The sequence below is a fragment of the Apteryx rowi genome, unplaced genomic scaffold (genome assembly GCF_003343035.1).
Source record: "Apteryx rowi isolate R43461 unplaced genomic scaffold, aptRow1 scaffold_172, whole genome shotgun sequence".
NCBI lineage: Eukaryota > Metazoa > Chordata > Aves > Apterygiformes > Apterygidae > Apteryx > Apteryx rowi.
This window is the reverse complement of record NW_020447997.1, coordinates 210,747-236,626: the sequence shown is the minus strand read 5'-3', so window position 1 is coordinate 236,626 and position 25,880 is coordinate 210,747. Positions and strand designations below refer to the sequence as shown.

General features: G+C 38.0%; 1 protein-coding gene across 2 annotated transcripts in view; it reads right to left on the bottom strand.

Moving 5' to 3' along the window:
• UNC13C (unc-13 homolog C) overlaps positions 1–25,880 on the bottom strand; it is a 214,103-nt gene that overhangs the window by 76,842 nt on the left and 111,381 nt on the right. For both annotated transcript variants that reach the window (XM_026060864.1, XM_026060863.1), the window contains 2 exons: positions 22,250–22,383; positions 7,152–7,237 (listed from right to left, as the gene is read on the bottom strand). In XM_026060864.1, coding sequence (XP_025916649.1) covers positions 7,152–7,237; positions 22,250–22,383 — 220 coding nt within the window. The remainder of the gene's footprint in view (positions 1–7,151; positions 7,238–22,249; positions 22,384–25,880) is intronic.

The following is a 25,880-nucleotide window of genomic DNA, read 5'->3' as shown; positions in this document are numbered from 1 at the left end:
TAAGGAAATATTCTTATTCTTTTATTTGAGGTCTTGTATCCATAAGTGAATCTCATACACTTTGCCAGTCTTGGCAGATTTTGGACTAACTCAGAAAAAGCACTGTAGAAAGAAGGTGCTTCTTTGAAATTATATTAGTCTTCTGAGAGTTAGCATAGCTCTCTAGTTCATTGCATCAAAAAAAGATAGGATTTGGTGATATTTCTGTGAAATAGATATGATAAGAAGCCATCCTCAGGTAGTTTGTTCTTGCTAAGAAGATCTTTTCTGCTACCTGCACACATGAAATCTATTTTAAGTTCCCAATGAAGGCAGATGTCCAACTGTGGCAGCAAGAACGATCTACTGCCTTTTCTGATAGAACACTGGGCTGGTTTCTCTCAAAAATATGCTTTCTTGAGCAACTGCTAATGAATGTGAGAGTACATTACAGTAAGGTCCTTTAGTTATTTTTATACAGAATGTCAATATTTTTGTTTTTGGAAAAAAAAAGTCTGCAGCTACTTTGTGGAGAAGCGCTGCCTACAACAGACTATAAGATTGAGCTGTTATCAGAAGTTCAAATTACAAATGAGTATCACTCCTCAGACTTTTGCTTCACTGTATGTATTGTTTTATAGCCTTCATTCAGTAATTCCCTCCCCTGAACTTCACTCTTGCTCCAAAATACGTTTTGAGTTCTTCTCATACAAATTCACAGGCTGATGAGAGTCTGCGTTCTGAACATGGCATTCAGGTAGCTGAAATATCCCTGGGGATCCTTGGAATGAAACTAATTCATGGGCTGGCACGCAGCTCTAACAGGCAAAGCTCTGCTCTGCTCCTACAGGTGTGATAAACAGTCCCTTGGGTTGAAGGGAACACTACATCCATACTTGCATACTTCCCACTCAACTCATGGGCTTGAGGAAGGGAAAGAGCCCTGTGATGTATAAATAACCCCTAATTATTAAACAATGTAGGGTTCATTCAAGCCATCATTTACTATCTAATAACCCAGCATGGTAGTATTAGCAAATGTGAGTCTTGCTCACAATTAGGGAATTTTCACGAAAAGTTTATACACAAATGATTTACAATCAGCAACTGCCTGGGTAAGAGCTAATAACAGTGTTCCACAACAAGATTAATAATCAGTGGCTAAAAGGGGACTAAATAAGGCCAGAACTTTAAATATTAAATACAAATGGCAATACAGTGCTATTGTTATGAAAGACAAATTTAAAACTAAATAATGAAGCCATGTGTTCACTGATGTACTCCACTATTTTCAGTAACATCTGGCATCACCAATACCCCCACAATCAGAAATAAAGAAGCTTTAACTTGTTAAGATTACCATAGGCTTGTAATACAGTGTAAAGACTCAATAGTACTTGTTGTAATTATGGTTCAGTATGCAAAAGCAAAGAAAATGGTTTAGGGGATGATTAAATGATACAGTGAGCATGTCCCCCAGTGCAAGGCAGTGCAGTACCAGAAACCCCTTAGGTAGCACCAAGTAAGATGATACATTAATATAGCACAACACAGTGCCATGAAGAAAGACAAACTCAGGTTCTCAATAGTTCCGTTCACTTCATCTGTCTTAATTAGTGTGACTCCAACAAAGCAGTGCCATTTTGGTATGGCTAAACTGCTTCTTGCCAAGCTTGAGGATCTCTGTGTTACATGCACTCGACTAGATTCTCCTACTCACAAAACTCAGGTCTCCAGAATGCACAAATTGTAGCTGCTATTATTATCATCATTGCCTGTTATGCTGACTAAATCACATTCCTAACTCTCCTCTTTTTCCAGTCATGTCACATTCAATTCTACAAGTTATCTGCCAAAGAAGGGATTGTTATTTTCCCCAATTCTAATCTGCTTACCTCTGCTCTTACTCTCTCTCTGAAGCCCCCATGAAAGCTAAATTTGACTCTTCATTCATCGTGGTCTCTGGAAAAACGATGATGGAACACACTGGCTGGAATGTGTTCATTCACTAAAATTGAAAAGTTTCATAGTTTGATACTGATGAAATCCTGAATTTTAGTGGATGTTGCCCTGCTTTCCCTCGCATACAAGTCCCACACAAATCTGCTCTTTAGTTTTCCTCTAAGCCAAGGCTATATTCTTTCTTATGGAGAACTTTGTAAAGTGGAGTGAAAATAGACTTGAAACAGAATAACCTTTCTCTGGGCAGCATCAGCCTTTGTGCTTTTTTCTATGCCAGCTTTGTGCTTGGAATCCACTCCTGGACCTGCCTCTCCTCTTTCAAACCAATTTATCAATTTCTGTCATGAAAGAGGAATCCATCAGAGAAATAGAAGGATTGTATTTGCCTATGCACTGAAAATAAAAGGAAACTAAAAAAGCAAACCTATGTTAGGTGCATAAAATGGTGTGATGATTTTCTTTTTCTTTTCCTATTTCTGTAAGGCCTGACACTTCAGAATCTTTGCTCTGCAGGGCAGAGACTGTCTACTGCTGTAACACAACAGTGAATTGGTTTCTGGCCTGATCCTAATCTTGACTTCTGGCAACAACCAACAGAGGTATTAGATTAACATAATAATAGCAATTTGAAAGTTCTCTTTCTAACAGACTGGATAGCTTTGGACATTTGATCTTACCTATTCAAAAGTTAGAGATACAAAAGATGTGAAGTGATTTCTGAGGACACAAAGGAAAAAAGATATTTTTTAAATTGTGTGGCTAATTTCACCTCATTACTCTCTCACCATCTTTGAACCTTCACAGCTTTGTGCACTGAAAGGAACAAATTTGTTATCATATGAGGTCAAAAACAAATCAGTGGCATTGCTGGTGAAATTCTGGCCCCATTCCCATTGACTTGTACCATAGATAGAGAATACTTTGAGGAGCAGACAGTGTAAAAGTAATGTCAACATTTTATAAGCTCAAATACACTTGCATAAACTAAATGTCAAACAACAATATATATTCAGTCCTGCAAATCACTGTTGCTTCATGAATAACCTGCAGAGAGGGGGAAAAAACAGCCAAATCTAATGAAGTCAGTGCTCAGAGAGAAAAACATGACACCTTCTGCATGAAAAAAATCTACACATGAAAATAATTCCAAGCTCCTCAGACCAGAAAGAGAATTAGAACTGGTGTGGAATTAATTTGTTAAAGTTTGCATAAAACTTTTAATACTCTTCAAAGGCTATACATTGTTATTAACTTAAAAGGGAGGAAAATCTAGAAGGAAGCAATGAATTAAATACCAAATTGTACAGCAGTCCTTTTTGCAAGACATATCAACTTGGCACAGGGTAGCCCTGATCTCGGCAGCTGTGAAGACTGGATCTGTGCTTTGGGATGCCCCTTACTCCCTCACCCGTAAAGTGAGCTAGTTGCCCCAGCAGGAGCCATCTACTCTGTCACATGCAAGGACCCTCCCTTGCAGCCACATGCAGCCACATGCAGCCACTGTACTTCTCTACTCTAGCAAAAGACCGCTGCTATGGAGGCCACTCTTCCCTCTCCCTTCTCCATCTCACAGCAGCAGCCTCCTAGCTCACCCTCCCCTGTCTGTCAAAAGAGGGCTAGACTATTTCTGTGCAAGAGCGCAAAAAGGGGGAAGAAAGGCAGAGGGGTGCAACACCTGCTGCCGCCCGGCTCCCCGAGCCCACTGGCTCCTATTGCATGGGGGCAGACAGCACCGCTGAGAAGCAGCACTCCTCTCCCCAGCAGCAGCTGCTGCTCCAGGCAGCCCCTGAGCTGCTGTAAGAGGATTCGGCTGTTCAAGGGCCCCGGCCTGAACAGTCATTCTCACTGCTGTCAGGGAAAAAGAAGGAAAGCGGAGCATGAACTAGGTGTCTTGTATTGGGCTTCTCTCAGCGAATGGAGTTAGGACATACTCACTCCCTGAATTTACTTTGATGGGAGTAGTGGCTGGATATATTTGGGAACGCAAAGGGGAAAGAGCCAGAAACAAGATCTAGGTCAAGCTAATTTCACTGTTTATCATGTCAATGATCCTTTTGCAAATGATGTGGGTCTACTTCATCAGTTCTTGATCAGACAGAAAAAGGAATCAACTTTATAACACAAAAGGTAAGACAATGCTGCTGCTTGAGGAGATTAATATTAAATTGGATCAGGCAAAGGTTGCAATAACAGCCCTGGACTCTACATAGGAACAGATGGTACCCTATGTTAATAACCTGGAAGGCAAGATTGGCATAGCAGAATGCAATGCATTTTAATGATGAACTCCATTAAAAATGGGAGGATTGAGCATGACGCTGTTTAAGGTCTTGCTCCTATTCCCACCGAATTCAAAGGGAAAACCCTTATTGCCGTTAATGACTGCAGCATCAAACTCATAGTCATTGTAGTATATCCAGAAAAAGAATCTAATGATTTTAGGGAGAGTAAAGTTGGAGAGAGAAACAGTATGTGGCTCTGTATTTTGTTACTAGATTTACTGGGTTTGCCTGTTAAAGAATGAATAAGCTGAAACTGTAGAAGAAGAATTTATGTATAGTTATCATAGTTTACAATTAATTTTGACTTTCTTTACTTATTCTTTATACATAGGAACTGTTTCACAACTGATTCCTGGAGTGACCTGGGATTTTTAAGGACAAAAAAATGACATTTGCACTCCTTGGAAAGACAGTATCCACAGCAACACAGATAGGAGAACAACATGCACAGGGGCTGGTTTGGAATTGACTTAGAAAATCCAGTGCCTCCTACCAATCCTCTATAACTTTTCCTTCAGCATCACGGTACTTCACTAATATTTGTTTTCAAATCCTGATCCAGCCACACCTTCTACACTTCATAAACTGTATAACTGACTCCTGCTGAAGAGTTTCCTGTTCTGTTCTTAACAACCAGTATAAAAAACACTACTTGAAGCCTTCTGAAAGACCAATAAGCTCTACTTAGCAAATGGAGTAGTTTGTGGCAAATTACCTAGTTGCAATATACAGCATTTATAGGTCAATAATTAAAACACTATAATGTACTAGGATGCTGAGGGTTGTCTGTGTACAGACAGATGTACTATACCTCCAAAGTGATGAAAGCATGACAATATAACGCTTTTGGAAATGTATATTAATCTGTGCGCTAGTTATCTGTAAGTGCAATCACAACATTCAGTTGCTGAACACCTATCTTGATACCTGTTCCTGTTTTACAGCCTCTCCAGACACCTGACTCTTCTCACTGATATTTCCAGGAACACCTTCTAACCAAAAATAGTGGCTTTCACTTTCTCTTCATGCGTTTCAGCTCTTGGCAGCTTTTAACTTTATTGATCTCTCTTGAAGGATGATCTTCTCCCTGTCATTGGCTTTCCTGAACCTGTCCTTCTGATTCTCTCTGACTGGACTATACAACACACCCTTGAAACATCATACTACACCTTAGGCTGGTTTTCTTATATCTGCTTTTTTAATTCTATATATTATAATTGCTGTTCTTGGAATTCTTTCCTCCCTTCCTTCCTATCTTCAAATTCTTTTGCTGCCTCATATGTGCAAGTTCCACATTCCAATAATATAAGTAACAAAATAAAATAGCACAACAGCAGAGGAAAAAAACAATTCTTCCATTAATAACTGTTCTAGTTACTTGCCTTTCTTTTCTTTTTTATCATCATAAAAATCTATGATTATACTATCAAAATACCACCACACTGCAATTATCATATTAGACTTTCTGGACCAAATAATACAGAAATTAATCTTCAAATATTGTTTTTATCCTTTATGCCTATTGAGTGCATTGTTGTCTAAAATCAACCTCATACTTATTTTCACCACTAGCAGACATGCTCTGAAGTTAGTAGCAGGCTTGGCTGAAGACAATGCGAGTCTTGCTTACTTAAAAATCAGAAAATCTGGCTTGTTCTGATTAGTTGTTTCTGCTATTGTGTGAGTAAAAAATTTTGGAGGGAACTATAAACCCCTTTTCTGTTCTTAATAACAATTTTTAAACGAAGGATAAGAGAAATTGTATGGTTTTTTGTGAAAACACTACTCTACATTATAATTCCTCTCACACCACCCTGAGGTTGGCCGTGAGTTTTCCAGTATAAACTGGACTGATTCCTTAACAACTGTTTCCTGAGATACTATCATTTCCCTTCCCTTCCTTCCCCCGGCCCCCTTTCTGGAGAAAAACGTCTCTAAGGACTGCGTACATACAACAGAATACATTTCACTACTTATCTTAAAATGTAAAAAAAATTTTTCCAATCAAATTCAAGTTTGGTGCATGTAGCTTCCATTTTTTTTTAGCTATATTCTTGGGGTCAGAGGGAAACTAAGATACTCTTTCATTTCTCTGACATTGTTTAATAGATAAATAAAATTAGTGAAGTTCAGCTAATGCCTTAACAACTTTTTGCTCTGCAGAAATAAATACTAGTTATGGAGAGTTTGAGGAATTTATGGTTCAAGAGACATGTTTTCAAAACTATCTGATAATCAGCTGGCAAAATGGGCTGGCAGTATTTCAATCATTTACCAGAAATTTTTCCTTAATTTCTTTTCTTCAGTATTTTTTTAAGTTGGGGGTGGGTATATTTACTTGGCTCTCTGCAACAACCATTTATAATGAATGGATTTAAAAGCATTAGTTGGAGATCACCTGCTGTACAGAAAAAAAAGCATTTATTTTTTCCCCTGTGGTTAACCACAGTACTACCTAAACAATAAAGGGAGAACTGCATTTGATTCTGTTGGAGATCAAATGAATACAAACTGTCTTTAGAGAACAAAAGAAGGTTTAATTATCTATTTATGCGGTCTTCTTCATTCTGTAAATGCTTCTTATGGGCACATTCACAACTTTCAGCTAATGAAACCTGGGATACCTATAATGCTCTCTAGCAAGGATATCTGTATTTCTTTTGACATTAATGATTTTTAGGTAATAAGTAGTAGCATTTGCAGTTACAATTCTTTGTCTCTTTCTTCCACAGATAACTCCATACAGTCCCAATAAAATGATTTTCTTCCTTTACACAACCCTTCTTTTTTTTTACTAAACCAAAAAACACCTAGACAAGTATATTAGAAAACTCTTAACACATGCAGAAATCTGATGCCAGCTGTGATTTGCACTGGAAATCAGTCTTGGTGAGTTCTCTAATATAATTAATAGTTAATATTAATTACCTTCCAGAGCATACTTCATATCCTGGGCAAACAGAGTCCACATGATTTCAGCACTGATTTTTCCCATGTTCAGCTCTTGAGGGAACCTGCAATCAATCACATTACATCAGTGCACCTGCTGCTATAAATTATGTTTACAGCTGTACAGCAGAAAGGCAAATATTTCCACAAAATAGTTATTTTCCAAAAAATATTACCTTTAGTATGCACTGTACTGTATTTTCTGTTTTGTAAAATTTTATGAACTGACCAACCATCAAATAAAAACTTCCTTTAGCCTAATGTTAGGGACCCAGCTAAGTAGTAAGACATGTATTGCATCATTTCCAGCACATGACATATTTAAAAACTAGAATCAGATCTATCTTGCAGATAACTCCACAGATAAATTAGATGACTTATGAAAAACCTGGAACAATTGGCTCAGATCTTTAGCAGCTGCAGGATTGCCTTAACTTCCTTGACTTTATGCTATGGAGCTATACTAGTTTATACTAGTTGAAAACCTAGTTCACTCTCTGGAGGCTTTCACTGCTCAACAGAGCCCTTTGAAGTAAGGGATGAATCAGTAAACAATATACAAGGTATGAAAAATGCATACTCTTAATTAAAACTTCTAGTTTTGGTCTTGCAACATCTTTGAAAACCAGTCTTTCTAAACATTGGTGCTGTTAGCAAGTGAGTTTTTGTTCACATCTGCTTCACAGATGCACAGTTGCTTCTTATTCTATGCAAAGCTTTGATCTCTCTGTTACCATCATCAGTGTTAGCCACTAGCAAAAGCTGACACTGTAGTGACAGATACTGTATGTTTCGCATCAGATTTAAAAGAAGAGCTATTTGCCTGTCCTTTTTTTAAAAAAGTGTGTCCTTATTCCAGGTGTGGGACTGACACTAATATGAGCAGTTTTCAGGGCACAGAAGAAGAGGGAAGCAGGTGACCCAGCTCAGGCGAAGGAAGTACAGGCATATCTCGGAGATACTGCAGGTTTGGTTCCAGACCACCACAATAAAGCAGATATCGCAGTAAAGCGAGTCACACACATTCTTTGGTTTCCCAGTGCATATAAAAGTTATATTTACGCTATACTGTCGTCTATTAGGCGTGCAATAGCATTATGTCTAAAAAAACAATGTGCATACCTTAATTAGAAAATACTTTATTGCTAAAAAGTGCTAACCATCACCCAAGCCTTCAGCGAGTCGTAATCTTTTTGCTGATGGAGGGGCTTGCCTCGATGTTGATGGCTGCTGACTGATCGGGGTGGTGGCTGCTGAAGGCTGGGGTGGCTGTGGCAATTTCTTCAAATAAGACAGCGATGCAATTTACTGCATCGATTGACTCTTCCTTTCATGAAGGATTTCTCTGTAGCGTGCGATGCTGTTTGATAGCATTTTACCCACAACAGAACTTCTTTCAAAACTGGAGTCAGTCCTCTCAAACCCTGCCGCTGCTTTGCCAACTAAGTTTCTGTACTATTCTCAATCCTTGGTTGTCATTTCAACAATGTTCACAGCCTCTTCACCAGGAGAAGATTCCATCTCAAGCAACCACTTTCTTTGCTCATCCAGAAGAAGCAACTCCTCATCCACTAAAGTTTTATCATGAGATTGCAGCAATTCAGTCACATCTTCAGGCTCCACTTCTAAGTCTAGTTCTCTTGCTGTCAGTTCTAGTTCTCTTGCTGTCAGCCTGTCCTTTGAAGCTTTGAAGCCAGGCATGGACTTCTCCTCTCTAGCTGTGAAAATCCTAGCTGGCATCTTCTTCCAATAGAAGGCTGTTYYRTCTAYRTTGAAAATCTGTTGTTTAGTGTAGCCACCTTCCTCAATTCTCTTCGCTAGATCTTCTGGATAACTTGCTGCAGCTTCTACATCAGCACTTGCTGCTTCACTTTGCACTTCTATGTTATGGAGATGGCGTCTTTCCTTAAACCTCATGAACCAACCACTGCTAGCTTCAACCTCTTCTTCTGCGGCATCCTCACCTCTCTCAGCCTTCACAGAATTGAAGAGAGTTAGGGCCTCGCTCGGGATGAGGCTTTGGCTTACGGGACTGTTGTGGCTGGTTTGATCATCCATCCAGACCACTCAAACTTTCTCCATATCAGCTGCAATAAGGCTGTTTTGCTTTCTTATCGTTCGTGTGTTCGCTGGAGTAGCACTTTGAATTTCCTTCACGAGCTTTTCCTTTGCATTCACAGCTTGGCTACCTGCTTGGCGCAAGAGGCCTCGCTTTCGGCCTGCCTCGGCTTTCGCTGTGCCTTCCTCGCTACGCTTCCTCATTTCTAGCTTTTGATTTAAAGTGAGAGACGTGCAACTCTTCCTTTCCCTTGAACACTTAGAGGCCACTGTAGGGTTGTTAATTGGCCTAATTTCAATATTGTTGTGTCTCAGGGAACAGGGAGGCCCGAGGAGAGGGCGAGAGACGGGGGAACGGCTGCTCGGTGGAGCAGTCAGAACACCCACGACATTTATYGATTAAGTTTGCCGTCTTATAYGGGTGCRGGTCGTGGCATCCCAAAACAATTACAAGAGTAACGTCAAAGATCACTGATCACAGATGACCATAACAGATATAATAATAATGAAAAAGTTTGAAATATTGCGAGAATTACCAAAATGTGACACAGACACAAAGTGAGCACGTGCTGTTGGAAAAATGGCGCCGATAGACTTGCTCGATGCAGGGTGCCACAAACCTTCAATTTGTAAAAAACAAAAAACAAAAAACAAAAAATGCAGTATCTGCGAAGCGCGATAAAGTGAAGCGCAAAAAAGCAAGGTATGCCTGTACAGCATAGAAGCTCAGACCAATAAAATGACTGTTTATATTATAATGGTGCAGTGAGAGCTATATGAATACACTAGCAATTCACCATAAACATATAAAATCATCAGAGACCAAATTCATGAAAAAAAATCAGAGTTGTGTGGCTTTTGGCTTGAGTCTATTGCGCAACTTTACACTAGCAGAGAATTTGATCCAGAGTATTTTCATCTCTTACTGAAGCTTTAATCAAATTTAGTAAATATGCTGTAATAATTCTTAAAAAAATATAAGAAGTTTTAAAGTTCTCCTTACCAAAGAAAGAATTATTCAATACTAGATTTTGTCTGTTTGTAATGTAAAGGCGGCCATAATGCAAGACTGAGTCTGATAAAAATGCATCTTTTTGATTAGAGGTATATACATATATACATATTTTAACTTTTGAAAACACATGCACACACAAATTTGATTTATACTTTCACTATGTTTCTTAAATTACTGCACTTCTACACAGTATCATTGATTCATCCCATCCAATCTCAGTTAGGTACCTAAATTCGATGACAGCAGATAGAAACTTCTGCGTCCCTGAGAAATACAAACTTAATGCCTAATCCTCAACTGGGCATACCAGTCAAATTCTTCCAGTCCATGCCTAGGGTATGGAAATTTGCAATTGTATCTTTACACGGATACATTTTTGTAAAGAGCCCTACAAGGTTGACTGCCAGTCCCATGTATTTGTTTCATCTTATCCAACGCAGTGACCTCATGGTGGGAAATTACTGTGACAAAAATGATTTTAGAACAGAAAGTGCAATGCATGTTAGTATAAATCATTTACCTTTCACATGTAATTAATTTGCTTCATGACAGCTATGATACCTGTAGGTGTATTCTTCAGAGACTGAAGTAATAGATTTTTAATTTGTCCAAATACACTAGTAATATAATGTAGACTGTTAACCTAATCAACATTTTCAGCCAGAAAAATTGACTTAACATGCTAATGAGTAACATGCCTATAGATTTCATTGTATCATGCTATTATGCATAAAACACACTTCCCCAAGCATGAACATGCTACGCTCAATACGTGATGCTTTCAAATGACATCGCATAGCTCAATGGGGTTCAGCTAAACTTTCCATTTGTTTCATGAACTCTTAATACAGTTTAATAATCTGACTTCTATAGAATCTAATCCTAATTAAGAAAGTAAAAATATCTGTTTATCATAATTACAGGACACCTGGCTTCAGCACTACCCCTTCTGTTCTCCACAAAGTAACACCATGGCTCTTTCACTTTTCGTGATTATGAACAATATTAATATCAGAGCTGGTAGTAGATCAAAGCCCATAAGCAAACTAAACTTCTAGCTTTCAATACCACCTTCACAAGCTTGACGATTTATTACTGCAGCTCTGTCCAGCTTAGACAGACATGCTCAATGCAAATGGTGACAAACATTGTTTTGACACATTAGCAATAACAAATTCATATGTGATTCATGGCTTTCTTTTATTCTGTCATTCATATGAATTGTGTTGCTACAAGAAAATAAATGTGTTTATTCCACTACTCTGCTTCGCATTCTTTATCCTGTTCATTGATGTACAACAATTTCAAACAGTACAAATATCTTGTACTGCAAAACCCATTAGCCACAAGCTGCTTATTAACAAATTTTACTACTTATAAAAATAATTCACAAATAAACAGAATTTATCTATCAGGGTTAAAATTTCTTTTGTATACATACTAATTGTAACGGTCGAAAACTGAATTACATGGAGATATTAAAGCTATACTGTGCAGATAATCTGTTTTTATATTTTTCAAATACCATTAGTTTACAGAGGATTTGACAGTGATTATCAGAGTGTAATTGATACAGCAGTTCTGCATGAATTATACAGAATGCAAAATCTAACCTTTTTTTAATTTACAACCCATTTCTGTATTTGTTAACATTAAAAACCTGGGAATAGATTTTCCCCTTGGTTTAAATTTACATAAATAATATTTATACATAATTGCAGTTAGCTATTCTTTTAATGAATAACGTACAAATTGTACAGGATTGACAGAACACATCATGCAGACAAAAGATTTGCTCTGAATATTAAAGGAAGGGAAATAAAGCTAAGAGCTGAATCAAAAAGTAGCACAGAATTGTGATGGGGTAAAATTGTGATGGGGAAACAAACTAGAAAGACTACAATATTATGGCTACTATTTCAACCATTACATTGTCAGGAGAGCAATGATGACTGCGATGCACTCTTTCTCTAGGCAGCCAGTAGAGGCTGCAAGGATAGTTGCTTGGACATTGTTTTGAGGCTAATGAAGCTATTTTTACAGAGTCATTGAACAATTTAGGCTGGAATAGACTTCTGAAGATCATCTAGCTCAAAGCAGAGAGAACTTCAAAGTCTTATCAGGCTGCTTACGGCCAGTTCAGCCTAGTTCTGAGCATCTCCAAACCTGAAGATGCCACAACCTGTCCGGGCAACATGTTCGAGTGTTTGACCACTCTCACTCTTGGAATGTGGAATTTCTCCCATATACCTGATCAGAATTTCCCTGCCTGCAAATTGCATTCATCCTTTTTCTGTGCATTTCTCAGAATGGTCTGGCTCTGTCTTTTCCATATAACAATTCATTAGGAATTTGAAAACCTCAGTTAGCACTGCCCTTAGTCCTCTTTTCCTCCAGCTGAACAAACCCTGCTACCTCAGCCTCTCCTCATACATCATGTGTCCCAGGCCCATAATCATCTTGGTGGTGGTCCTCCACTGTAGTATGCCAGTTTGACAATGTTTGTCTTGTACTGGGGAACCCAAATTGGAAACAACCCTCCCAGTGCAGTCTCACAGGTTCAGATCAGAAGGGAGCAATCACTTCCTTCAATCGGCAGGCTATGATCTTCCCAGTGCAGCTCAATATGTTATTATGCTAAATACAACTCACTGCACTAGTAGCTTAATTCATAAAGGCAGCATGATCTGGTCTCTTCTTAAGGTCCTTAACTGCCAAAACGGTAGCTGCGTTCTGCATGGTACATTGCTTTTGAGTAACCCTCCCTTGTTTTTTCCCCCTTGAAATTTATTTTAGTAACAAATGTTATGTTTTATATGAGCTCCTCCTCTATAAAAGCTTCAAAAGAGACAATTCAGAAACCCTGGAGTTAAAAAAAAAAACTTTGAGATTTCCATAGATAAAACAAAAAGTGAAAACCAAATGACCACCTAATTTCTCATTCAAAGCAAGCAGTCTGTATTTTAAATATAAACACAAAAGAATTCCATTCAAATAGGCATTTTAAAACATGACAAATTACCCATAAAAGTCTCAATTATCCATTTCATTTCCATTTGACAAGAGTTCTTATAGAAGTGTGGGGATACTAAAATAGATCTCAGGAAAATAAGTTAAAGCCTTGTAGCACTTCAAGTAGGCAAAAATTTTATGTGCTTCATTAGATGTTCAGCATCAGAATAGGAGGATTCTTCCACAAGTCTCTCAAATGTGCCAGAACTGAGATTTTTCATTCAGTTAAATCCCACAGTATCTATCAGCAAAGCTGATTCAGCTGCACTAATTGCAGCAGAGGTGGCTCCTTTCAGACAATGTTTTAGATACTTCTTACACCAAATCACAGACCTTGTGTTGATGAGCATGGAACAAAATTCCATTGACCTCCATGCTGCTTGCTCCATGCAAGGTATCTTGTGCTCTTAGCTACATTACTGCTAGGACTTGAGGAACAAGCCAGTGATTGCAAATGTCATTAGACACCATGGTCTCTTCTGCACTGTGACATACAAATAATGGCTTTGCAGATCTCCTTCATGTCAGCAGTATTACTGATTCCAACACAGGCGTGATGAGGGCAGGCTGACTTACACTGTACTAAATAGCTAAAAACTGTGTCACATCTACTTCACATTTTATACTAATGTATCTTTGTTTTTAATCTCCCTAACTATGTATTTTAAACCATCTATCCCACTGTTATAATACCATTTGTGCATTCCCTTAAAAATAGAATGGCACAAGCATAACTAGAGACTGCAAAATACTGACAAAGATTTTATTTTTATATGTACTATATACAACAAGTGCTAGTCTTTTTTCCCCTGGTGACGCGTAACTGGCATGGTGTGCCCTACTCCTACCAAGATTTATCCTCAGAGATAGCTTATGCATGAGTAGTCCCATTTACTTTAATATGGTTGCTCAAGTTTTTAAGCTTACTCATGTAATAATAATATATAATTTATTATTTGCATTAGAGTAGCACTTAGAGACTTCAGATAGGTTCAAAAAATTACTACACTACTATACAGGAACTTTAAAATATGTAGTAAGAAACAATCACTGACCTTCAAAATTCACAGTCTAAAAGACAAGACAGAGAATGGGGAAGACGACAAAGTAGAAGTGACCGGCCCAAGATCCTACAACAGGTGAATGGCAGCGAGCCCCAGAACCTAAGCTTCTGAATCTACATTCTGAGCTCCCTCCCCTACCAGGATGGGGTTCTAGTTTGTTTTAATATACATGCATACATGTGTTTGTGTGTGTGTATACACATATATATACACACACACACATATATAAACACACTATTATATATATACACACTATTACATGAATATTCAGAGAAAATGAGAAATTAGCAAGAGTAGAAAATTGCAGCTGATCAATTAGCATTCATTTGATATTTATCCCTGATTACTCCCAAACAGCTTGTCCCTCCCTTGTTCCTAGTTTGCACTTTATCAGAGGGACATATTTAGTATTCTCTCAACCATACCTCAGTATCCCACCAAACTGAACTACCTGCATTACAAAAGACACTCATGCCATGAATTCGTACAATAAGCACTAATGCAGTAATGTAAACTGCAGAGATGAACATGACTGAGATTTTAACCTGCCTGTTACTCTTCAGCACTAAACTGTTCAGAATATATTCCTTCTAATAACGTGTACATGTAATATTTTCAATGAATCAGATTTGCTTCCAAATGTCAAAAGCAGCAGTATTGTTTTTTTTTCAACTGTAATTTATATTTCTGGCTAAAACTAATGACATAAGAAGTTATATAGTTCTATTTTTTTTCCCTAGAAGTGACTTGCATATAAAGTAGGCATACTTGGAGACTACTGAAGAGAATCATACGTGACAGAGGTTCACAGCAGTCACTATTGACTTACCTGCATTTGGTGCCACAACCGAAGACCAATTTTGACATATATAAAGTACATATACAATTGAAAGCAAAAATTAGTCAAAGCATAAAAATCTAAAGAAGAAAAGGCCCCCCTCCCCAAAATCCCCCAACCATGTGTTGAAAATTCACAGTCAAATTCCTCACAGACCCTGGTGGTTAAATTTGTGGAGAAGTTCTCTGGTTCTCCAATCAAATACAGAACAACTAGAATTACGCTCAGGTCTGATTCACCTTTTCTTATTAATGTTTGATGCTAGAGTAGCTTTCCCAAATGATGAATGAGCGCAATGAGAAACCATCCTTTACTGAAGGACTAAAATTATTTTTCAATTCCAAAAGCAAGTACCAGACAGCTCAAAATTTCTTAGCATGATTTTCTGCTATGCACAGGATGATAATGGCCGTTAAACCTGGGGCTTGAATTCAACACTCTAGCAAACTCAAGAAAAAGAGATCAAGTCTCTTTTTACTGCAAAAAAAGAGCTGGATTGCACAAGGTACTAGTCAAATGGTTAATCAGAGTTAAGCTGGACAGTCTAAGGTCTGCTGGTGGAAAATCCAAGACTGAGGTATCATTTCTAACTTACATGAGCTGGAGACTGAAAAAGCCTGAAGAATTTGTAACAAGGACAGTGATGGGAATGGAAGACAGAGCTTATTGGGTGCCACAGTTCAGTGCTATGGCTGATCTGGTTGTTCTGAGCAAGGAGATGTCTGCTGTTTCTGCTGTAATCAAGGAATCAAGAATCTATGCACATGCTTATGTAAATAAATGCTGAACCATATCACATTTTTCTTATTCTAATGAAAACAACATTACATGTCCCTGGATTTCAGTTCTAGGCAAAAGAAGCAGAGTTATTTTTCTTTTTCCTAGGCTCTATCTTAATTATATTCCAGGAATGCAGTTACTAGAGTAAATCCCAAGTCCTCTCTCAGATCAAACTCTTTGAAAGAAAACCAAGAATAGCATTTAGATAATTAATTATGTTTTGCAAACTCTTTTACCCTACTCATAGTGGGAGGAGATATATTGGAACGAACATGAGAGCCACGTTTGTCAAAAAAGCAGCATGCATCCTAGAATTTCTTAATCAAGTTGGAGGAAGGGCAGTTAGCAGCATTCATATAAGGACTAATTTATACAGAGGCCTACTCCTTTTTGAGGTGATCTGCTCTAAAAGGATGATGGTAGCCATGATCTGCTCTCATAAGTAGAGAAGCTGTAACTCTGGGAGCTATTAAGCAGCAGAGAGTGGAGATAACCTCCTCACAGTCTCCTGTATTATGAAATTCTGAATATCTGCCTAACAGTCATTACTAAGCTCATTATTATACAACCTAGTTAATCCCTGATCACCATGGTAACTAAGCACAGTCATCTCGGTCTACATGTGTGCATTGTTAATTCTGGGATCTGAGAAGTATGCATAATGGAAAATTTTTTTTCTTTACTGTATGGGAACGCACACTAAGATTTGGGCTTTCTGTAACTGTGGAGTCAATTTTCTCTCTTTCCCTGTGCCTAAGCAGACAGTAAAATATGTTTTTCCATCATTTGTATAGTTTAATTTTGTGTTTGTGGGCTACCTGAATACCTACTTCCAAGTTGTTTCTGAACTTCCTTTCCAAAACTTGTGCTGGATTCCCCATTTACAACAATCAGAGATTTACAGATATTATGCAGCTATTATTATTGTTGCAGTGTTATTGCCTGTGAGCAGCTAACAAGGCTTAATATACAATGGAAACATAAAAAAAAATTTCATATGCTGAAGATAAAGGATAACAACAGCAGTAGTTGATTCGTTAAAGGGCAATGATAATCAAAGGTCAAATTCCAAAGCATCTATGTAAGTCAGGAATTTCTGGATTATTTATATTTTATCGCCTGCTAAGCAAAAAGAAATTTGGTTCAATGAAGAATTTCAGAATGTGATCACTAAGCAACAAAAAGTCAGAACAAATTGATCATGTAACATGCTTTATATTAGGTTTTCTAATCCTTATAAAAGCCAGACGTTTTCACATTTCTCAGGGAAGCAAGAGGACAACCAGAAGAGTGCTCTGTGAGTCATTTTGTTTCCTCTTGTTACAATTACTTCTGTCTCATGAGACAATTTTCCCAATTTCTCTGTCATTCTTAGAGCAATACTGGAAAATCTGAGTTTATCCAAAACACTGCTGTCAAAATCATCTTCTTCACTTGCATGACAGTTTCTAATCCTCAACTTGTAAGTCGACCATACAATGCTATTTGGTAGAACTTCTTAATAAAGAGAACATGCTAGGTTTTCACAGGAAATTAACTGTTATGTTTCTGGTACATGATCATCTCTTTGTATCTCCACAAATACAAAATTGCATATAAAAGGTAGCCACTTACGAATTTCTTCCCTCTATTGATTTTAATCAAGCAGGAATGTAACGGAAACTGTTTACATTGGCTAGTGCTAACAAAGGACTATGTATAAACACACAGATCAATAGAATGAAATTGAACCCAGCTTAAAAGAAAACAAGAAGAATCAATGTATGTAGCAGAACGTAAATTAAAAAAAAGCATTTAGTATTTATCCTAAATTGTACTGCATGTCTCTGGTCCCGTCCTAAACAAAGGAAGACATTCCTATTATAGCAATTAAAGATGTTTCTTCACAGTTTGTGCTGTTAAATATGCACATGGTACATTTCAAGAATCTCAGAGTCCCTGAACGCTGCGCGCACATTCTCAGAATAGCTCATATGCCATTTGGGTGGCACTCAGTCTCACTCAGGGTGCTAAAGAGGGTCTGGTCTTGCTGTGTAAATACACTCATTCTTGTGCTGTGTGTGCACTACCTGGGGGGGCATTGGGCCTGGTCCCCTCTTCACCAATTCTTGAGACAAAAGTTTTATCTGTTTTTGGAAACTGTGCATTCCTTCTAAACTATGAGCAAAGAGCTCTTTTATTCTCACTTTTTATTCTCTATCTGCCACCGATCCAAGGTTTTTATTTTAAATAAAACAATGTCCCTTTTCCTAAAGAAAACATACGGAAATTTTATCTGATGTGTTTTGATGCTTGATTCAGCATTATTCTCATCACTAATTAAATTCATTCTGTGACAGTATTTTAATATCATTTATTTCATTAAACTTATTTCATGTTACTCTGTTAAAGTAATATTGTGATCTTTCACAAGACCAGCTGTCAGTTTCTCATGAAGTTTTACCCGCCAGTTCTTTCTGCACTGTGCAACTGAGAGGGAGCGGGTGAAACCTCTTGGAGTCTTGCTTTCACAGCAGCTCTGATCATTCCCACTTCCAGACATTGTGTCATTTGCCATTCTGTGTTGGCACCAATGTTTTTCAGTTAGACTCCTTATCCTGTGTTATCATCCTTTAATTTCAAAATGCCTAGATCATCTTTCAACTGAATACCATATTCACTTGAAAGAGATCTCAATCCCATCATATTAAATTTTTCTTTGCTGTTTTAGTTTCTTTTACAAGGTTTAACCTATCTTGATTTTTAAAAATTTATTCTTTCTGACCTCTAAAATACAACTTTGCTGATCATACCATTTTTTCCATTTCTTGCAGGGTCTGTTTCTTCTAGGCTCTGTTTCTTACCCTAAAAGTCTTTTTGAGTTGGTTATTTTCGCTGTGTCTAGAACTGCTCCAAGTTCTCTTCTCCAACTGGGAATATAAATTCTTAACAGTTTCAGCACTACTATTTCACATTTGAGTACTTTCTCAAAGTATCTTTGATCAGCATTTCTGTAACACCATTCATGCTTTCTTTAGCCAAATAATAAATGACATCACTTGTTGGTTGCTCATTGAGTCAGATAAATTTGCCAGCTATCAAATCCTGGTAAACTCAGCTAACATTAACAGCATTTGTTCTTCAATGGTAATCACAACATTTACCTTCCTTTCATAGAATCACAGAATGGTTGAGGTTGGAAGGGACCTCTGGAGATCATCTAGTCCAACCCCCTTGCTCAAGCAGGGTCACCTAGAGCGGGCTGCCCAGGATTGTGTCCAGACAGCTTTTGAATATCTCCAAGGAAGGAGACTCCATAACCTCTCTGGGCAACCTGTCCCAGTGCTCTGTCACCCTCACAGTGAAGGAGTTTTTCCTCATGTTCAGACGGAACTGCCTGTGTTTCTGTTTGTGCCCATTGCCTCGCGTCCTGTCGCTTGGCACCACTGAGAAGAGTCTGGCCCCATCCTCTTGACACCCTCCCTTCAGATATTTATACACATTGGTAAGGTCTCCCTACTCAGTCTTCTCTTCTCCAGGCTGAACAGGCCCAGCTCTCTCAGCCTTTCCTCATAGGAGAGATGCTCCAGTCCCCTAATCATCTTAGTAACCCTCTGCCAGACTCTCTCCAGTAGTGCCACATCCCTCTTGTACTGGGGAGCCCAGAACTGGACACAGTACTCCAGGTGTGGCCTCACCAGGGCTGAGTAGAGGGGGAGGATCACCTCCCTCGACCTGCTGGCAATGCTCTTCCTCATGCAACCCAGGATACCACTGGGCTTCTTGGCCACAAGGGCACACTGCTGGCTCACGGTTAACTTGTTGTGCACCAGGACCTCCAGGTCCTTCTCTGCAGAGCTGCTTTCCAGCCTGTACTGCTGCATGGGGTCATTCCTCCCTAGGTGCAGGACCCTGCACTTCCCTTTGTTGAACTTCATGAGGTTCCTCTCCACCCACCTCTCCAGTCTGTTGAGGTCCCTCTGAATGGCAGCACAGCCTTCTGGGGTATCAGCCACTCCTCCCAGTTTTGTATCATCAGCAAACTTGCTGAGGGAACACTCTCTCCCTTCATCCACGTCACTGATGAATACGTTGAACAATACTGGACCCAGTATTGATCCCTGGGGGATACTGCTAGCTACAGGCCTCCAACAAGACTTTGTGCCACTGAGCACAACCCTCTGAGCTCTGCCTTTCAGCCAGTTCTCAATCCACCTTGTTGCCTGCCAGGGGCTCAAATCTGAGACGTCACAGAAAGATTGGCAAGGCTTGTCCACCCATCCAACTGTTATCCCCTGTTGCTTTTCCACAAGGGCATCAACAATACCAAGGGCAACTTGGAAAGTATTAAACAGGATTTCAGAGCTCTGAGGATGCTGGTCAGGGGTTTGGGGGCCCAAGTCGTTTTCTCCTCAATTCTGCCAGTGAGGGGGAAAGATGGGAGGAAAAATAGATGGATACTTCAGGTAAACAACTGGCTGCACCACTGGTGTCAGCAACAGGGTTTTGGTTTCTACAACCATGGGACCCTGTTTGAAGACTGACAGCTGACTGGGAGAGATGGCATCCACCTCACTAAACAGGGCACACGTGTCTTTCCCAGCAGGCTGGCCAACCTGGTAAGGAGGGCTTTAAACTAGGAAAGACATGGGAAGACCGTGGTCACTTCATTGGTTTTCTTTTTTGGGGATGAACAGGAAGGGAGAGGCTGGCTGTCATTTTTCTCAACTGTTTTTACATGCTGCTTTTGTGATAGGAGAAGCATTTCCTTAAAAAAAAAAAAAAAAGAAAAAAAAAAAAAGAAATTCTGAACAGTTTTCTTCTTTTTCCATTCATGGCTTCTTCATATCTTGCTCCTAATGTCTCCTGTTTCTCACAGACACATTATTCCCTGTGTTCCCCCTTCCATCAGAGCAGCAAATTTGGGAGGGAAGCCACACATCCAAACTCCCCTACTCTGCCCCAGCTCTGTTCAGTCTTGATTCTCTTTTCATACCTCAAACAGTCCCTCTTTTCACACCTTATACAATCCCTCAGCCGTACTTTAGAGAATCTCCTCATCCCCCCAATGCATCTCTGTTCTTTGTCTCTGTCTTTCTCCATCCCATATGCTTTGGAATATAGCTCTTATGACTAATTTCAGTCTTATTACTGTTATGCCTAATTTCAGTCAAGAGACAGGAATGAAGTACATATATTTGTTCCAGTTAGATGTTTATAATAGGTATATTTGCTATATAGACAGTCGGACAAAAAAAATTAGGTTGAGTTAATAGAGGAACTACTCATCTCCATGTACAGAGTACCTTTCAGCATCTGTCAAATTTCATCTAAGAAACAGAATTCTTCTTGCTCCTCTTCAGACCATCCCATTGAATTTCTTCTGGCACTGTAGACAGTTCTATTACTGGTTTACCCATAATACAATATGAAGTTCAATTTTAACTTCTGTTTAAGTCATCACAGTTAGACTATGTCCAGGTTTTGCAGAATCTTTCTGCAAAATATATCCAAAAAGCTAAAAGACCTTAAACTTTCTCTAGGTCCTCACCACACCATATTTCAATTAGTACATTATCTTCTTCTCTTGCCTTAACATGTGAGACAATGCTCCTTTGCCCTCTCTCTGCACATTTCATTTTCAAAATCCAACACTATCTCCCACTCCTCTTATGTCTATTCACTGGCTACCTCTTCTCTACTACCGTATCAACCATAAATTATTCAACTTGTCTTGATTATTGACTGTCCTGTCCCCACCGACTGGAACTTCCTCAGTTCTGGGAAGTCAAATTCCATCTCTGGTAAATCCAAGATACTATTCTCCATCTGTTAAATTTTCAAGTCAATGAGGTAGGCTTTCCCTCCAATCAATCATAAATTTGGCAGCGGGCCTCTTTCTGAAGTTCATTATTCTGTTACAAATACATCCCTAAAACTCTGCTTTATTATAATGCCTAAAAAGATTTCAGCATAAGTTGACCACCTTGTGTGCTAGGACACTGGCATCATATTAATACTATACATTAATACCATAATGTTTTTCTCTGCCTTCCCATCTGTCTGTCTATTATTTCTCTTGCAGAATACCTTGCTACGTTACTTTTTGGGACAGTTGTATAACACGTGTCTTTACTGTTCCTAAAACAACAGGTTCTCCCTCCATGACTAGAGCTCTACGTCCTTATCACACTATGTCACTTCCGCATTCTGTGTTCTAAAAAATAGATATATTACATTTAAAGCAAAATTACTGACTCTGGTGTATTTCCTGTTCTTGTTTTAACAAATCCACGATTCTTAATTTTTTAAAGGGAAAGTAATTACTTACTGGTTCAAGACAGGTGTATATGCTGTTTTTTCTTCATCAATGATGGTGACCATCAGAGTAATGAGCTGTGCCCAAAAATCCAAATTCTTTGTTGTTGGTCCCTGTTCTTCTCGAGGAACTTCTTGTTTCTTACCCTGTTAAAACAGAATGCAATATACTTCAGATCAGAGAAATTAGAGAAAATATTCTCATTATGTGGTTTCCATCTATGGATTATTCCTTAGTTGGGAACAATAATGCATTAAGAGTCTTCAGAAGTTTTGTACAAAAACTGTCTCAAGTCTATCCAACTCAGAGTGAATGTATGACAATCCATCACTGGCTGTGGAGATATATCAAAAAGACACAGTACAAAGACAGCCAGGTCAGCAAAGAACAGACTTGACTTGTAGTCCATGTCAACACTTTAATTACATACATTCTTAAATTATTTGTTGTGCTGAAACTGAATACGCATAGAATGACAAGGAACATTTATTTTGTATTGGATTAAACTACAATGTAGTTAGTGGGCCTAACAGCTGCTCTGCTGTTCAGTCTAAATGAAGAAGCAGTTAAATTTCCCTTTATTTTGTAATAACCAAACCGACAAAGGCTATTGCCCAAAGTATTCTGCACAGAGATTTTCCAGAGACTGACAGACTGACTGAAAGAACTGCACTGTATGTGCTTAAGAGAGGCAAGGGAAAACAGTACACAGTCAGAGAAAAAAACAAAACCAAAAAATCCCTGCAGAGATAGAAGTTCTGGGAAAAGGGACCTTGGAATATACAAAAGAGAGGCTGGTGAAGGTATTGCCTTGCAAAGGATTTTAAAGCTGTAAGCAAAACCACAATTTGTTATCTGAGTCCTTTTGTATTCAGGGAAATGGGATTTTGTATACTCTTTGTAATTAAAAAGGAATGCAATCAATTTCACATCCTAAGCATAGAACCTGAGAAGCCCCCTTACATTTTTGTAATAAAAAAGATTCACAAAGAATGACATATGAGACACTGATGTATCAGGTGGATTACCAACATGACTCTCTTGTTATTAATTAAAGTTTGGTAGTAATGCAGTGTTTTATAGTCTCTTTGACTGAAAGCTTGCATTTTGAGCATTTTTAAATAGTTACAAGTACATATTAATATTCATCACTTACAAACTTTTTTTGAGAATTTTGTACTTAACCTCACTAAAATGTACATTTTGAACCAGATTTTGTCTCTACAGTTTGGATTTATGGATTCATAGTCTATATAGTTTCCAAAACAAAAATACATTTTAGTTTGTGGCTTAACAGAAGGATCAGATTACTATCAAAGTCCAATAAATAACAACTCTGCGGCAGAGAAGCAAATGTAAAAATAAGTATTTGTCTATACGGACACACACACACACACAATTTATGCCATGCACATGTGTGTCTGCACATGCTAGGTCTCTCCACACAACCGACAGAGAGAAAGAGACAGTGTTTTTTTCCCTAGACTGGTAGCTGACTCAAGCCAGAGAAAATAAGCATGCCTATTATTCTGAAAGTTTAAACATATATACCTTGCACTTCTTATTTTTAGTCCAAATGTGACCCCTTGAATGATGCTGCATCTTTTCAAACAGTCCTATGTTATTCTCATAGTGAATTAATTACATGTCATCTTAACCTCAATTAACTTTTATCTATTAACAAAGTTTAGAAAAGCAGAAAGGGAAATTCAGCAACACTTAATTGAAATTGTTTTGTGGTCACTGTGGAATATTTTAGAAAAGTATCATTAATCACCCTGTTGCGTACTCAGCTGAACTAAAAATGCTGCAGCTTCAATGTCTAATGTGACTGAAATAAAGGTTAGGCTCAGAAGAAGCTATAACAGATGGTGTGACTAATATCACAGACAATTTACAATCACCATGCAAACAAGAGAGCTTTTCAAAACAGAAATGAATATCTGAGCATTAGCATCACTCACAAGGGCTTTCCTTGGTGTACATTATACTTTTATTAAAAGACCTTGTTTCTATAACAAAGAAGATTTATTCCTAACATCATCCTTCCTCAGCAGCTAGTGAGTGTTTCATCCAAACTAAGTGAAATGCAGTTGTGGAAAATAGAGCCAGTTTACGTTTAGTAAGTGCAGTCCAAAACCTTTTCCATGAGCTAAATTTCAGAGGAAAAACCTGTATCTAGCCAAGACAGCTTTTCACAGTTTTGAGTGTGAATGTAACAGAATGTGAAAATATATTCTTCAATATAGATAGCACACAATATTTAGACTATAAAGTAAGTATAAGGAGGTGCTTCCTACAAAGACCACCTATTACAGAAATCTTTTTAAAATCAAGATGATCTTTGCAAAATTCCAAAAAATAAGGATTTTTTTATAGTCTTACAGAAAAATTACAGTTTTATGCTCTGAAATGAGAGTGTATACTCAGCCTGTATGCAGTTGTAATTTCCATTCTGTATCTTAAAATTTAACAAATAGATTGGAAATGGTCATAATCATTCAGGTTGTTTTTGCATTAATTCTATTATTGCTGGCATTATTATTTATTTTATGTGGTCTCTGGCAACAGATACCTTCACAAAGATGTTCTAATGTGGTAAAATGATGTTGAAATTTTAATTACATTGAGTGATTTCATCAGCTGGAAAACTAAGTTCATGACCCTAAAAAAAATGACCCTAAGATACTGAGTTATTTTCAAATAGAAAAAATGTCAGTGATATAATTTGTTTAGCTCAAACATGGCTCAAACTATTTCTATTGGCACAGCTGAAAGGCATAGTAAACTGTTTTACAGTGTAGAAAAGTGAGTGGGAGGAAAGCATCATACAATTATACTTATGTTTTAACATTTCCTTAAGGAAATGAAACACCCTTTCAGAGGCACTGAAGTTTAATTTCTGTACTGCTTTGTTGAAGTCTGTACTTTGGCGACATAGGCTCAACATTAGTCTGCTGTGAACAGTCAATAAAAATGCCCCTTTATTAAGTGGGAAAACAAGTTATGATTTTCCAACTTTTTGGGCTCAAAGACATTCATCTGCTCTAATTTTGTAACGGTTATGATAATAGCTTGTGTCTCAATCTGGTGCTTTGTTCCTTATATCTAACCAGCTCTCAACAGCATGCATTTCATTTTAGGAAATAACACCATGAGCGCTTGTTTGGTACAGTGTATTTACAGTCTATGCAGAAGTTGTGGAAAGGCCTTTTCAAATGCCAAGATCAGATTAGCTTGTAAATTAGCAATGCATATGCTTACATAAATTTACACACACAAAATCTAAAACATGGTTAACTGTATGGTCTGTTAAGTTAAAAACAAAAACCTGTCTTGATAATGATAACTTTCTATGTGCACACGACTTACATCCATTGGAAAAAAGCTGCTAGTATGAAAATGTGAACCAAACATCCAGTATACCCTCATAGTACCACATTTGCATGTACACAGTGACATGGTATACGAGCCAGTGAATACTGCTTTTCATTTTAGAGGATAATACTGATACTGAGATTTAAAAAAAATACATTTAAAGAGGTCAAGAGGAACATAAATTCTCAGATATATCAGAAGACAAAATGATCAGTCAGCAGATACACTATTAATGACTTTTTAAAAGAATGATTTTTCTGAAGTT